A 13,552-nucleotide genomic window follows, 5' to 3' on the forward strand; every position below is an offset into this window, starting at 1 on the left:
AGGCTTTACCTTGAATCCTATCATATTTGCACAGCTCTGAATCTTGCTTAGCTCCACAGTGGCTCAGTGGTCAGCACTGCTGCCTTACAATACCAGGGATCCAGGTTCAACCCTAGCCTTGGGTGACTGTCTGTGTAAACGTTGTACATTTTCCCCATGGGTATCCTCCATGAGTCCAACGATGTGCAGGTTAGGTGCATTGGCCATGCTAAATTGCCCCTGGTGCCCAGGGATGTGCAGGCTCGGTGAATTAGCCACAAGAAGTACAGGGATAGGGTAGAGGTGTGAGTTTGGTGGGATGCTCTTCGGAGAGTCAGTGTGGACTTGTTGGGCTGAATAGCATGTTTCTACACTGTAGGAATTCTAGAGAAAGTTCATGTAGTTGTAATGTCATTAGACTAGCAAGCCAAAAGTCCAAAGTAATGCTTTGAGGACAAGAACTGAAAACCCATTATGACCGTGAGAAAATTTTAAAATTGTGATGTTATGTTTTACACTTTGGGGATTTGGATTTTTAAGAAAAAGCAGAGCCATATGGGTTTTGGTTTGTCCCATAAGTTTTTTTTGTTTAAATACCTTGAGGTCATTTGGATAGTAAACACATAATTTTGAAGGTATGAGACTTCAGTCACTTGTCTAGTTTGCATCTGTAGCGTTAAGAGATTAACTGTTTATATTGTTGCGTTTACAACGCAGATTCAAGCAAGTTAGTTTCTAATTCAGAGCAGAGGGTTCAAAGTTTTAGTTCAGAGGAAGACAAGTTCACTTCAACAGATGAAACAGCTTCTCCCTGCAGGAGAATCAAGTCAGTTCAGGAGCTCAGACAACCGAGCTGGAGTGGTTTTGTTTGTGAAGCTTCAAAGCCAGGAGAGTTCAGATAGAAATCTTCAAACTGGCAGAACTGAAAGAGTTTGGACCATCAGAATTGTGAACAGGGCTTGCTGGTAAACTCAGGAATGATTTATAAAATTGCTGCCACACTCAAAGCAAAGCGGGGTCAGTTCAGTAAAGGTTGAGATCAGAGTGAAATTTCTTGGAATTATACATCTGTGAAGGACAGTGTTCAGAAACAGATTAAAATTTTGTTTTGCTGATTTTTACATGTTTTTTTAAAAAAACTGTATCATTTATTTGTTTTCTTTATTTTGTGTAATAGTTATGTTCTTTTGTTAAAGAACATCTGCAGCCTCCTGTCATTATGTTTCAGTGGATAACCACATGCTAACCAATTATAAAAATAAAACATGAACTATCAAGGTATGTTTCATTCTAAAATATTAATTATCCAGTATTACCATTAACTAGGAGCATAATAAAATTCAAGTAATAAAACCTGATAAGTTTTGTGGTCACCATTACTAAGATTACCATTGATTTTACCAAAAATTCACACGTATCTTTTAATAAAGGAATTGTGCTGCTCTTACCTGGTCTGGCATATGCTTGTCTCAGAATAATAGCCATGCTGTTCACTCTTAATTATTCACTGAAAAAGCCCAGTAAGACACTCAGTTCAAGAGCACTTAAGGACAGACAATGATGCTGGCCTTTTCAGTAATGTCCGTCACCTTTGAAATAAGTTTTTAAAAAACTTTGACACTGCTAATCGGCAGACAACACAGTAATAGAATGTTTACTTTTTATTCAAATATTGGAACAATGGACAGAACTAACAGTTCCAATTTAATTCACATTTAATTTGACGATTTATTTCCTGTAGGCCATTCCTCAGTGAATGCTATCTCCATCATTCCTGTCCCTCCTTTATGCCCTTGATGCTTCCACTTTCCTCTGTCTCCTTACTATTCCAGCAGCCCTCCCATCCTCCTGCCCCTCACCCCTCTCCCCCCACCACCTTTTCTTCCTCTTTGATGGTGCCTCCAATTCTCTTCACTGTGCATAATTTCTCTTTTTCTCTGTCCTCAGCCTCTTGAGGCTTTTCTCAACCCTGGACAGTCTTCTGTAACATCTGGTGAGGGTCAAAAAATATGTACATCAAACAGTAAAGCAAACACTACAGTGAGCTGAGAAATAGAGCGTGTAAAAATTGTCATCAATAGCAGTAGAGATTACACTTTCCTTTTCAAATGCACATCTCAACCCAAAGTGAAACAAATGTCCATTCAATGTTGTAATCATGAAGGGCAGTCCAGAATAAAGTTGCACTTGATACCAGTTTTTAGATATAAGCTTCTAGACTTATTTCAATGTTGTTGGAATGCATTCTTCTGGGTTGGTCGCCAGTAATGGATTCTTATTAATCCATGTCTGTTGGAGAGAAAAAACATGGGTATTATGTTGCTGTTTGTCAACCCTCTCCAGAAGCTAACTTGGCAAGGCAATGTGTAAGTAAAGGGGCGGTTGGAAAGTGGGAAGCCTTCAGAAATGAGACAATGAAAATCCAGATGGGAATGTGATCCTGTTAGGGTGAAGGGCAAGGCTGATAGGTGTAGGGAATGCTGGATGATGAGAGAAATCGAGGTTCTGTTCAAGAAGAAGAAAAAGAAGGAGGCATATGATACATATAGACAGCTGAAATCAAGTGAATCCTTCGAAGAGTATGAGGGCAATAGGAGTATAATCAAGAGGGAAATCAGGAGGGCAAAAAGGGGACATAAGATAACTTTGGCCAATAGGGTTCAGGAGAATCCAAAAAGATTCTACGACAAGCCAGGGAACTATAGACCGGTGAGCCTGACCTCGGTGGTGGGCAAGTTGTTGGAGGGAATCTTGAGGAACAGGATGTACATGCATTTGGAAAGGCAAGGACTGATTCGGGATAGTCAACATGGCTTTGTGCTTGGGAAATCATGTCTCACAAACTTGATTGAGTTTTTTGAAGAAGTAACAAAGAAGATTGATGAGGGCAGAGCAGTAGATGTGATCTATATGAACTTCAGTAAGGCATTCGACAAGATTCCCCATGGGAGACTGATTAGCAAGGTTAGATCTCATGGAATACAGGGAGAACTAGCCATTTGGATACAGAACTGGCTCAAAGGTAGAAGACAGAGGGTGGTGGTGGAGGGTTGTTTTTCAGACTGGAGGCCTGTGACCAGTGGAGTGCCACAGGGATCGGTGCTGGGTCCTCTACTTTTTGTCATTTACATAAATGATTTGGATGTGAGCATAAGAGGTACAGTTAGTAAGTTTGCAGATGACACCAAAATTGGAGGTGTAGTGGACAGCAAAGAGGGTTACCTCAGATTACAACAGGATCTGGACGAGTTGGGCCAATGGGCTGAGAAGTGGCAGATGGAGTTTAATTCAGATAAATGTGAGGTGCTGCATTTTGGGAAAGCAAATCTTAGCAGGACTTATACACTTAATGGTAAGGGCTTAGGGAGTGTTGCTGAACAAAGAGATCTTGGAGTGCAGATTCTTAGCTCCTTGAAAGTGGAGTCGCAGGTAGATAGGTTAGTGAAAAAGATGTTTGGTATGCTTTCCTTTATTGGTCAGAGTATTGAGTATAGGAGTTGGGAGGTCATGTTGCAGCTGTACAGGACATTGGTTAGGCCACTGTTGGAATATTGCATGCAATTCTGGTCTTCCTATCGGAAAGATGTTGTGAAACTTGAAAGGGTTCAGAAAAGATTCACAAGGATGTTGCCAGGGTTGGAGGATCTGAGCTACAGGGAGAGGCTGAACAGGCTGGGGCTGTTTTCCCTGGAGCGTCGGAGGCTGAGGGGTGACCTTATAGAGGTTTACAAAATTATGAGGGGCATGGATAGGATAAATAGGCAAAGTCTTTTCCCTGGGATCAGGCAGTCCAGAACTAGAGGGCATAGGTTTAGGGTGAGAGGGGAAAGATATAAAAGAGACCTAAGGGTCAACTTTTTCATGCAGAGGGTGGTACGTATATGGAATGAGCTGCCAGAGGAAGTGGTGGAGGCTGGTACAATTGCAACATTTAAGAGGTATTTGGATGGGTATATGAATAGGAAGAGTTTGGAGGGATATGGGCTGGGTGCTGGCAGGTGGGACTAGATTGGGTTGGGATTACTGGTTGGCATGGATGGGTTGGACCGAAGGGTCTGATTCCGTGCTGTACATCTTTATGGCTCTATGACTCTAAATACATTGAGGACAAAAGAATAACCAGGGAAAGAATAAGGCCCCTTGAAGTTCAACAAGGTCACCTCTGTGTGGAACTGTAGAAGATGGGTAAGATACTAAACAAATATTTTGTATCAGTATTTACTGTGGCAAAGTATATGAAAGCTCGCAAACTTGGAGAAATAAACAGTGATATCTTCAAAAATTTTCATATTACAGAAAGGGAAGTGCTGGAGTCCTAAAATAAATAAATACAGATAAATTCCTGAGATCTGATTAGGTGTATCCCAGAAATGTGAGGGAAGCTGGAAGAGATTGATGGGCCTTTTGCTGAGATACATGTCTCATCAATAGCCATGGGTGAGGTGCCAGAAGACTGGTCAGTGACTAATAATCACAGGGAAAGGGAGATATGCTCAACAAGTATTTTGCATCGGTGTTTACTGCTGAGAAGTTTGTGGGAGAAAAGGAAAGTAGGGAAATAAATAATGACATCTTGAAAAGTGTCCAGATATTACAGAGGAGGAGGTGCTGGATGGTTAAAATGCATAACAATTTGATTACTTACAGTGTGGAAACAGGCTCTTCAGCCCAACAAGTCCACACCCATTCCCCTACACCTAACACTATGGGCAATTTAGCACAGCCAATTCACCTAACCTACATATGTTTGGACTGTGGGAGGAAATCCACACAGACACAGGGAGAATGTGCAAACTCCACACAGTCTGTCGCCTGAGACAGGAATTAAACCAGAGTCTCTGTTGCTGTGAGGCAGCAGTGCTAACCACTGTGCCACCGTGCCGCCCAGGACGTGATCAGGTGTAACCTAGAACTCTGTGGGTGACTAGGGAAATGATTTCTAGGCTACTTGCTGAGCTACAGGGGAACCTCGATTATCAAAAAGACACAGGCGGGCAGTATTCCATTTGGTTTATTGAATTCCAGATAATCAAATGCAGCATAGCATAGTTTAGCCGAGCATCAGGATCTTGTGATTTTGATGGATAATCCGATATTCAGATAATCAAATGCCGGATAATCGAGATTTCTCTATATTTGTATCATCAATAGCCACAGGTGAGGTGACGGAAGCCTGGGTGGTGGTTACTATGGTCCCATTATTTTAAAAAGGTGACACGGAAAAGCCAGGGATCTATAGACCAGTGAATCTGAAGTCAGAAGTGGGTGAATTGCTGGAGGGGACTCTGTGGGACAGGACCTACATGTATTTGGAAAGGCAAGGACTGATTACAGATAGTCAACAGGGCTTTATGTGTGGGAAATCCTCTCTCATGAACATGATCGTGTTTTTTGAAGAAGTGACCAAGAAGATTGATGAAGGCAGAGTGGTGGATGTTGTCTATATAGACTTCAGCAAGGCATTCAACAAGGTTCCACATGGTAGACTGGTTAGTAAGGTTGGATCAAATGGTATCCAGGGACAGCTAGCCATTTAGATACAAAATTGGCTTGAAGGTAGGAGACAGAGGGTGATGGTGGAGAGTTATTTTTGGAATTGGAGGTCTGTGACTAGCAGTGTACTGCAAGGATTGGCAATGGGACCACTGCTTTTTGTCATATATGAAATATTTGAATATGAATAAAAGAGAAACAACTAGTAAGTTTGCAAATGACACCAAAATTGGTGGTGCAGTGGACAACGAAGAAGGTTAGGTGGAAGTGGCTACTGCAGATGCTGGAAATCAAAGTCAAGATTAGAGTGGTGCTGGAAAAGCACAGCAGGTCAAGCAGCATCCGAGGAGCAGGAAAATCAAAGTCAATTTCTCTGCTCCTCGGATGCTGCCTGACCTGCTGTGCTTTTCCAGCACCACTCTAATGAAGAAGATCATCTCAGAGTATAATGAGACTTTAATTAGATGGGTCGATGGGCCGAGGAATGGTAGATGAAGTTAAATTTAGATAAATGTGAGGCATTGCATTTTGTTAAGACAAATCAGGGCAGGACTTATACCCTTTCTGGTATGGTCCTGGGGAGTGTTGCCAAGCAAAGTGACCTTGAAGGTGGAGTCACAGGTAGACAGGGTAGTGAAGAAGGCATTTGGTACACTTGCTTTCATTGGTCAGTGAATTGAGTATAGGTGTTGGGATGTCATGTTGAGGTTGTACAGGACATTGATTATGCAACTTTTGGAACACTGCCTTCAATTCTGGTCTCCCTTCGATCAGAAGGATGTTGTGAAACTTGAAAGGATTCAGAAAAGAGTTCCAAGGATCTCCCTGGGATTGAAGGGTTTGAGCTATAGGAAGATTTGGAGGCTGAAGGCTAACCTTATAGAGGTTTATAAAATCATGAAAGGCATGGATATTATGAATTGCCAAAGTCTTTTTCCCAAGGTGGGGATGTCCAAAACTAGAGGGCAGAGGTTTAAGGTGAGAGGAAAAACTTAAAAGGGACTTAAGGGGGAACTTGATACAGAGGGTGGTGAGTGTGTGGAATGAGCTGCCAGAGGAAGTGGTGGAGGCTGGTTCAATTCTAGCATTTAAAAGGCATCTGGATAGATACATGAATTGGAAGAGCTTAGACATATATGGACCAAATGTTGGCAAATGAGACTAGAATAGTTTAGGACATCTGGTTGGCATGGACAAGTTGGAACAAAGGGTCTGTTTCCATGCTCTACAAGTCTATGACTCTATTGAGTTTATGAGGCTCTGAAATGGTAACTGTCCAGTCTGATACTTTCAGGCAACAAGATGTGTAAGCTCAAGTCACCCACCCTCACCTTCCCTCCCATCACCCTATCCATTATTGCCCAAGACACACTACAAGTGAATGCTATTCACTGTTGAGAGTCTCATAATGTAGGCATGGCTCAGTCCACAGACTCATGCCCAACTTAAAAGATCCTCACATTCCAATCCCATCAGAGGTATGAAATGCATGATCTAGGATGATGCTCCTGTGCAGTACTGCAGGGGAGAGGCAATGTTGTCAATCACTGTCATTTAAATCAGATATTAAGCTGAGCCTTACCATCCTGAAGTGGATGCAACATATCCTGCACAATTTCGAGGTAAGGAGACAAACAATATTTATTACTCAAACATGGTCACTAAAACTGATCTTCTAGTCATGATATCACTGCTATTTGTGCTTTGCAAACTCGCTGTCGCATTTCCTACACTGTATCTCTGATGCTGCTGCTAAAGAATTGGCTGAAAAACACGTTGGTGCACCGTGAGGTTGGGAGATGGTGCTGCAAGGTTATTTGTCCTTGTAAAGCAGGCATCCTCCATGTTTGAGCATCACTAAGGGTGCTATTCAACGTTAGTAGGTACTGGGGAAGGAAAATGGAATGATGGCCTTTATTGCAATGGGATTGGATTACAAACGTAGCAAGGGTTTGTGAAAACCATAAAAGCCACTAATCAGCCACGAGTTAGACCACTGCTGGATTACTGAGAATAGGTTTGCCTCCTTATATAAGAAAAATTCATTGACATTGGAAACAGTCCAGTTGAGGTTCACAAGGTTGCTCCTGGGTATGCAGCGTTTTCCTTATGAGGAGAGATTGAGTAAATTGGGCTTAGATTATTTGGAATTTAGAAGAATGACAGGTGACCTTATTAAAAGATACGAAAGGGATCTGACAGGATGGATGTGAAAAACTTGATTCCCCTTGAGAGAAAGTCTAGGACCAGAGGGTATAATCTCAGAATAAGGAGTTGCTCATTTAAACAGGGATGAGGAGACATTTCTTCTCTCAGAAGGTAATGAATCTTTGGACTTCTTTTTCAACTAGTGTCTCAAGAGGATTGAATAGATTCAAGGCTGAGATCGCCAGATTTTTAATGACTAAGGGAATCAAGGGTCAGGAGGAAAAGGCAGGAATATAGAATTGAAGGTTATCTGATCAACCATGATCTTATGGCGGAGCAGGCTCGATGGGCTGAATGGTCTACTTCTGCTCCTCCATCTCATGATCTTATTAACAGCCAAGTTTCTTCTTGCTCTTCTTTTAGAAGGGAGGACAGTGGTAGAGTGGTAAGGTCTAGTAATCCAGAAGCTCAGACAAATGGTCTCGGGGTATGGGTGCATATTGCGTCACAGCAGCTGATGTAATGTTAGTAAAGTGATTGATTGAAAACTTCTTCTGGCCCTGGGCATCTGATTAAAAAAAGGAGGAAGATCTTGCATTTATGTAACAGAGTCAGTTCTGTCTCACCATTATTTACAGACAGTTAAAGTGAGTCATTGTTATAATGTAGAAACATGGTGACAAACCTGCACACGATGGGTTTTCCATAACAGCTATGAGAAAGTGATTGATCCAGTGTCTGTGCCTAGGACAGCAGAGTGTACCCTCCTTCAAAATATTATCCCAGGCTATTTCCCGCCCATCTGAGAGACAGACAACTTTCACTTCTGAATGCCAGCAGCTTCAACAGTGCATTCTTACCTCAGAGTTCAATGTTACAATGTAGAATAAGACTTGAGTTCATAATTCTTTGACTCAAAGGTGAGGGATGACTAGTGAGCCACAAATGCCACAGAGCAAAAGCAATACTTCTCAGATAAACATTCCAGGGGGAAAACAGCCACAGCATGGAGAAAAGAGTTGAGAGAGGTGGTGGGATGCCTGACAGTTGGTTCCTCATCTTTGACTGAAAGAGTGTGGTGCTGGAAAAGCACAGCCAGTCAGGCAGCATTCAAGGAGCAGGAGAGTCGATGTTTCGAGCATAAGCTCTTCTTCAGAAATGATCTGCTGTGCTTTTCCAACGCCAACACTTTTTGACTCTGATCTCCAACATCTGCAGTCCTCCCTTTCTCCTCATCTCTGATATGGACCACATCCTGATTCTGACCACGCCGAGTACCTGACTGGCAGTAGTCAAACATCTGGACTGATACTGGAGGCTGCTCTTGACTTTTTTACGCTCCCCTGATGAAAGCTCTATCATTTCACTTAATAGAAGGCCTGCTGAAAACCATAACAATCTTCCTGGCTTGATATCTACATTAAACAGCAAGACACGACAGAAGTATTCTGAACCTGTTATGCTGAGGGGGCAAGGTGCAAAAATGCAGGGCAATGCGGAGGTGCTGTGAACATCCAGGCAGATTCAGAGTGAGTAGGCACTGTGACAGAAAGTAAAGAGCCCAGAGATGCAGCCTGGGCCAATCTATGAGCTGGGCTGTAGTATCACAATGAGAGTTGCCAGTACAGCCTGAGGTACAGGATTAAAGCACAGAAGAGTCTTGCAATTAGATCAGAAATATGCCATGTAGAATCTTGGAGGCTGGCGCATTTCAGGTGCCAATGTCCATGGGTGCGGTTGCGTGTACAGGTGACCATGAGTTGTTGCTGTCCGATGTCCAACAGGAATATCATTCAGCGGTACTCACTCTGATTTCCATGTCAAGATTTCTCCATGTTTGGTAAGATAGGAAGCTGCATGTTAATGAAACATCTTGAGCCATTAACAAGGCATTTAACCAGCAATAATCCACCGTATTGTCAACTCAACTCTGCCTGGCAAGAATCTCACTTCAATGCTTGTCACAATGATGGAGTGAGAGGCTTGAAATATCAAAACAGGCCTTGTTGGATTGCTCGTTCCATTCTGCCACCAATCTCGTTATAACCCAAATTGCCCGGACCCCTATAAGCTTCACCCAGAGTAAACAATGACAATTTTACATGTCCTGTGGGGGATTTTTCTGCCTCTGTTATTCATTAGTTTAGCTTGTTACCTTAAAATCACCATCACATTCTTCAAAGAGGCCTCTGAAATTCTCCTTAGGATCAGGGATTGGTTGACACACTTTTGACCATAAGTTGAACCTGGTAAGAGTACAAAAGTACAGCCGTGTTATTTTTAGAATATTTTGGTGAAGTTATCATGGGAACTGAAGAAATAGGAACAGAAATAGGCCATTCAGCTCCTCCAGACACTCCACCATTCAATCAGATCATGGTTTACTGCCTCAATGTAATTTTCCAGTCCTATCCCTGTGTCAATTAATACAGTTAACGTGTAGAAATATATCAATTTCTGCCTTTTATCTGGTCGATGAACACGTTTCCATTGATCTCTAAAGTTGAGAATCCTAAAGATTCACAAGCTTGTGAGTTAAGAAATTCCTCCTCTTTCTTTAGGTTCAGCACACTGGCTTACTGGTCTGCACTGCTGCCTCACAACACCAGGAACTTCGGTTCAATTTCACCCTCAAGCAACTGTCTGTGTGGAGTTTGCAAATCCCACCCGTGGCTGTGTGGGTTTCCTCCGGATCCTCCCATTTCTTCCCATAATCCAAAGATGTGCAGGTTAGGTGGGTTGACCATGTAAATTACCTATAGTGTCTAGGGATGTGCAGACTAGGTGGGTTAACAATGGTAAATATGGGGCTACAGGGATAGGATGGGATGGGATGGAATACTCTTCAGTGGGTTAGTGTGGGCTTGTTGGGCCAAATGACCCCATTTGCACTGTAGAGATTCTATGATTCCTTGCCTTAGTCCTAAATGGCGTCTCCTATTTTGAGGCTGTGATTGATGACTTTAAATAACATGGCCTCCAGCCTGCACACTATTCTCACACCTCCCAGCTAAGGGACCTCACTACCATATTGAAGATAGGGCAAAACATTGGGCAAAATATTAGAAGAATTATTTCAAATTATCGCAGTTTCTAGCAGAAGGTAGATACATCCTTGGACAACCCTGCTCTCTACTTAGCTGCAAAAGTTTCCCTGACTCAGCAATTTGTAGCTTGAGAAAAGGGATCATGTTGTCATTCAAGAACATGAACTCTGTTTTTTTACATGGTAATAGTATATCTACCTACATTATATATCTAACTGTATGATGTCCAGTCCAAGATGGCTGCAGAATAGGATGCCTCGGCTGGAGCTCATGCCCTCCGCCAATCTTTATCTTCTCTTTTTTATCCCTCTTTGTGTTCTTTTCTCCTTCTTCTCTCACACCTCCAACGACTTCTGGCCTCTGATGACCACTGGCCTCAGCGCATACACGATGTGGTAGCATCCTCCCATGGCAGCCTCCTGGCATAGCTTCCTCTTGGCCTGGCATAGCGGCTCCCTGTGGCAGACCCCAAGTGTGGTGAGGTGCTCTCCCAGCCTGGCGTAGCAGCCCTCTGAGGCAGTCCCCAGGTGTGGTGTGGTTTCCCTCCAGCCTGGTGTAGCGGCCCCATGTGGCAGCCGCCTGACGTGGCTTCCCCTTGGCCTTCTGGCTGTATGTGGCGGTCTCTCAGCTTGGCATGGGCTCATTACGGCCTCCTGGTCTTGAGGTGATTCCAGAGCAATGTCCCAACTTCATGAACCTTGAGGTGAAACCTGGCATGGTCTGAAGCCAAGATACAGTGTCACCTGATGCCAGCATGGTCTGGGTTGGAAGGCCTTTATTCTGAACTTTTATTTCTACAATGTCAGAGTTTTTATTTCTCTATTTTTCTAAGATCTTGTAACTGAAGAAGATATACCTTTGTACCTAAGGTGGTACTGTAAGTGGGGACATGCACACTTTTTACTGCATGTATTTCAGTACGTGACAATAAAGCTAATTCTATTCAACTCAATTCAGTTCAATACATTCATGGTAATTCCACCTGAGATTATTATGCATAGTATGAGAATTGAAAGTTTACAACTTTCAGGAAGGATGAACCAGGCTTGGGATTTTCTTCATTAAAGTACTCATAGATGGCCAAAATGGAAACTCAAAATGGATTGGACAAAGTAGTCCCAGAGTCTCATCTTTTCACATTTTTATATGTGTGATTTCACTACTAAAAGGTCATTCAGCAAGGATAAGTCAATTATTGCAATCAATTTCGCCATTTTTAATATTTATTAAACTTACCTTTCATAACAATTTTTCAGTTTGTTCTCCTTAAAACAAAGTATTTCAGAGATTTGATTGCATGTCTAAAATTGTGAATGGTTCTAATATAGTAAGTAAAGAGGTTTTAATTAAAACCACTACTTTCTCTCATCCTGACTGCTTTCCCCTGACACAATCTTCTTTTACATTCCCATTAAGTCCAGGGTAGTCAAACTTGAATGGATATTGCAGACAACAGATTTAAATACATGTCACCAAATCTGACCACATTAAAGACCATCTCCTCTGCCACAACTACGCACCATTTGAGAATCATTTGGGAGTGCAAAGATAAGTTCTGGCTTCTGTTTTCCACTGTCAACTTGACTTCTCCATCCCCATCATATTTTCTTCTCCATCCTCAGCTCCAAAACAAAAGTGAGGAACCCACTTTGTTTTTGGTCACACTCTTTTAATCTTATGAATGATTCAACTGTCTCCTCCCACTTGATGATCAAGCTAATGTTTCTTTAATTTTCAACATCATATTGATCATCTTGACATTCTGCCGCATAAATCCTATTCCCACTATACTGCCAACTTGAATTTTCTGACCCCATGTCACTTGTTATCTTCCTCAGTCCTCATGTACTGATGCCTTCTCTTTCAAATCTTCCTTCATCAACTCTTTGCTTAAACATTCAAACCTTGAGCCCTCCATCCTGACCCACTACTATGACTCTTTTCATTCCTTCAATGTGGTGCCCAAATCTCCTCCAAAATCCGTGTCTACATTGCATGGAACACAATGTCTGTGTTGCTGGTTTCTACCTTGCAACAGTATGGAAATACTTATCAAAACCAGGCTTGATAGTCTCTATGACTGTGACTATGAGAAATTATCCCTCCTTCTTTTCCTCATCCTGCCTGAAGCCTTTCATTCACTTTCAAACTTATTGATTAGGAGTTGGAATAGGCCACTCAGTCTCTTGAGCCTGCTTTTCCATTCAGTATAGTCATGACCGCTCTGATTGCTCCACAAATGTACCTACCTCCATTAACCCTTCATGATTAGATTAAGTTCCCTACACAATGGAAACAGGCTCTTCAGCACAACAAGTCCACACCGACCCTCCGAACAGTAGCCTACCTAGACCCATTCCCCGATCCTACATTTATCCCTGACTAATCCCTAACAGTGGCATGGCCAATTCACCCAACCTGCACATCTTTGGATTGTGGGAGGAAACCAGAGTACCCAGAGGAAACCCACGCAGACACGGAGAGAACGTGCAAACTCATGTTGCCTGAGGCTGGAATTGAACCCGGGTCCCTGTGCTAACCCCTGAGCCACCGTGCCACCTTCATCCCCTTGCTTGTTAAGAATTGACCTCAATGTTATGATTTGGAGGTGCCGGTGTTGGACTGCGGTGGACAAAGTTGAAACTCACATAGCCCCAGGTTATAGTCCACCAGGTTTATTTGGAAGCACTAGCTTTCGATGTACTGTCTCTTCATCAGGTGGTTGTGGAACATGACAATACGACAAAGAATTTATAGCAAAGGGGTTACAGTGTCATGGAGTTGTAATGATATATTAAACAGCTTCAGTTAAATATCACACAACACAGGGTTATATCATTATAACTTCATGACACTGTAACCCTTTGCTGTAAATTCTGTGTCGT

The 13,552-nt window shown here is 42.5% G+C and overlaps 1 protein-coding gene across 5 annotated transcripts in view; it reads right to left on the reverse strand.

Annotated features, from left to right (window-relative positions):
* Positions 1-1,627: 1,627 nt before the first annotated feature.
* LOC122550913 (interleukin-13 receptor subunit alpha-1-like) overlaps positions 1,628-13,552 on the reverse strand; it is a 67,056-nt gene continuing 55,131 nt past the window's right edge. For 4 of the 5 annotated variants that reach the window (XM_043692344.2, XM_043692345.2, XM_087988382.1 and 1 more), the window contains 2 exons: positions 9,776-9,866; positions 1,628-2,268 (listed from right to left, as the gene is read on the reverse strand). In XM_043692344.2, coding sequence (XP_043548279.1) covers positions 2,200-2,268; positions 9,776-9,866 — 160 coding nt within the window. In that variant the 3' untranslated portion in view covers positions 1,628-2,199. The remainder of the gene's footprint in view (positions 2,269-9,775; positions 9,867-13,552) is intronic. The other variant, XM_087988384.1, reaches the window with a different exon arrangement.

Source organism: Chiloscyllium plagiosum, unplaced genomic scaffold, assembly GCF_037043375.1.
Source record: "Chiloscyllium plagiosum isolate Xiang-an unplaced genomic scaffold, Cpla_swu_hap1 HiC_scaffold_6, whole genome shotgun sequence".
Taxonomy (NCBI): domain Eukaryota; kingdom Metazoa; phylum Chordata; class Chondrichthyes; order Orectolobiformes; family Hemiscylliidae; genus Chiloscyllium; species Chiloscyllium plagiosum.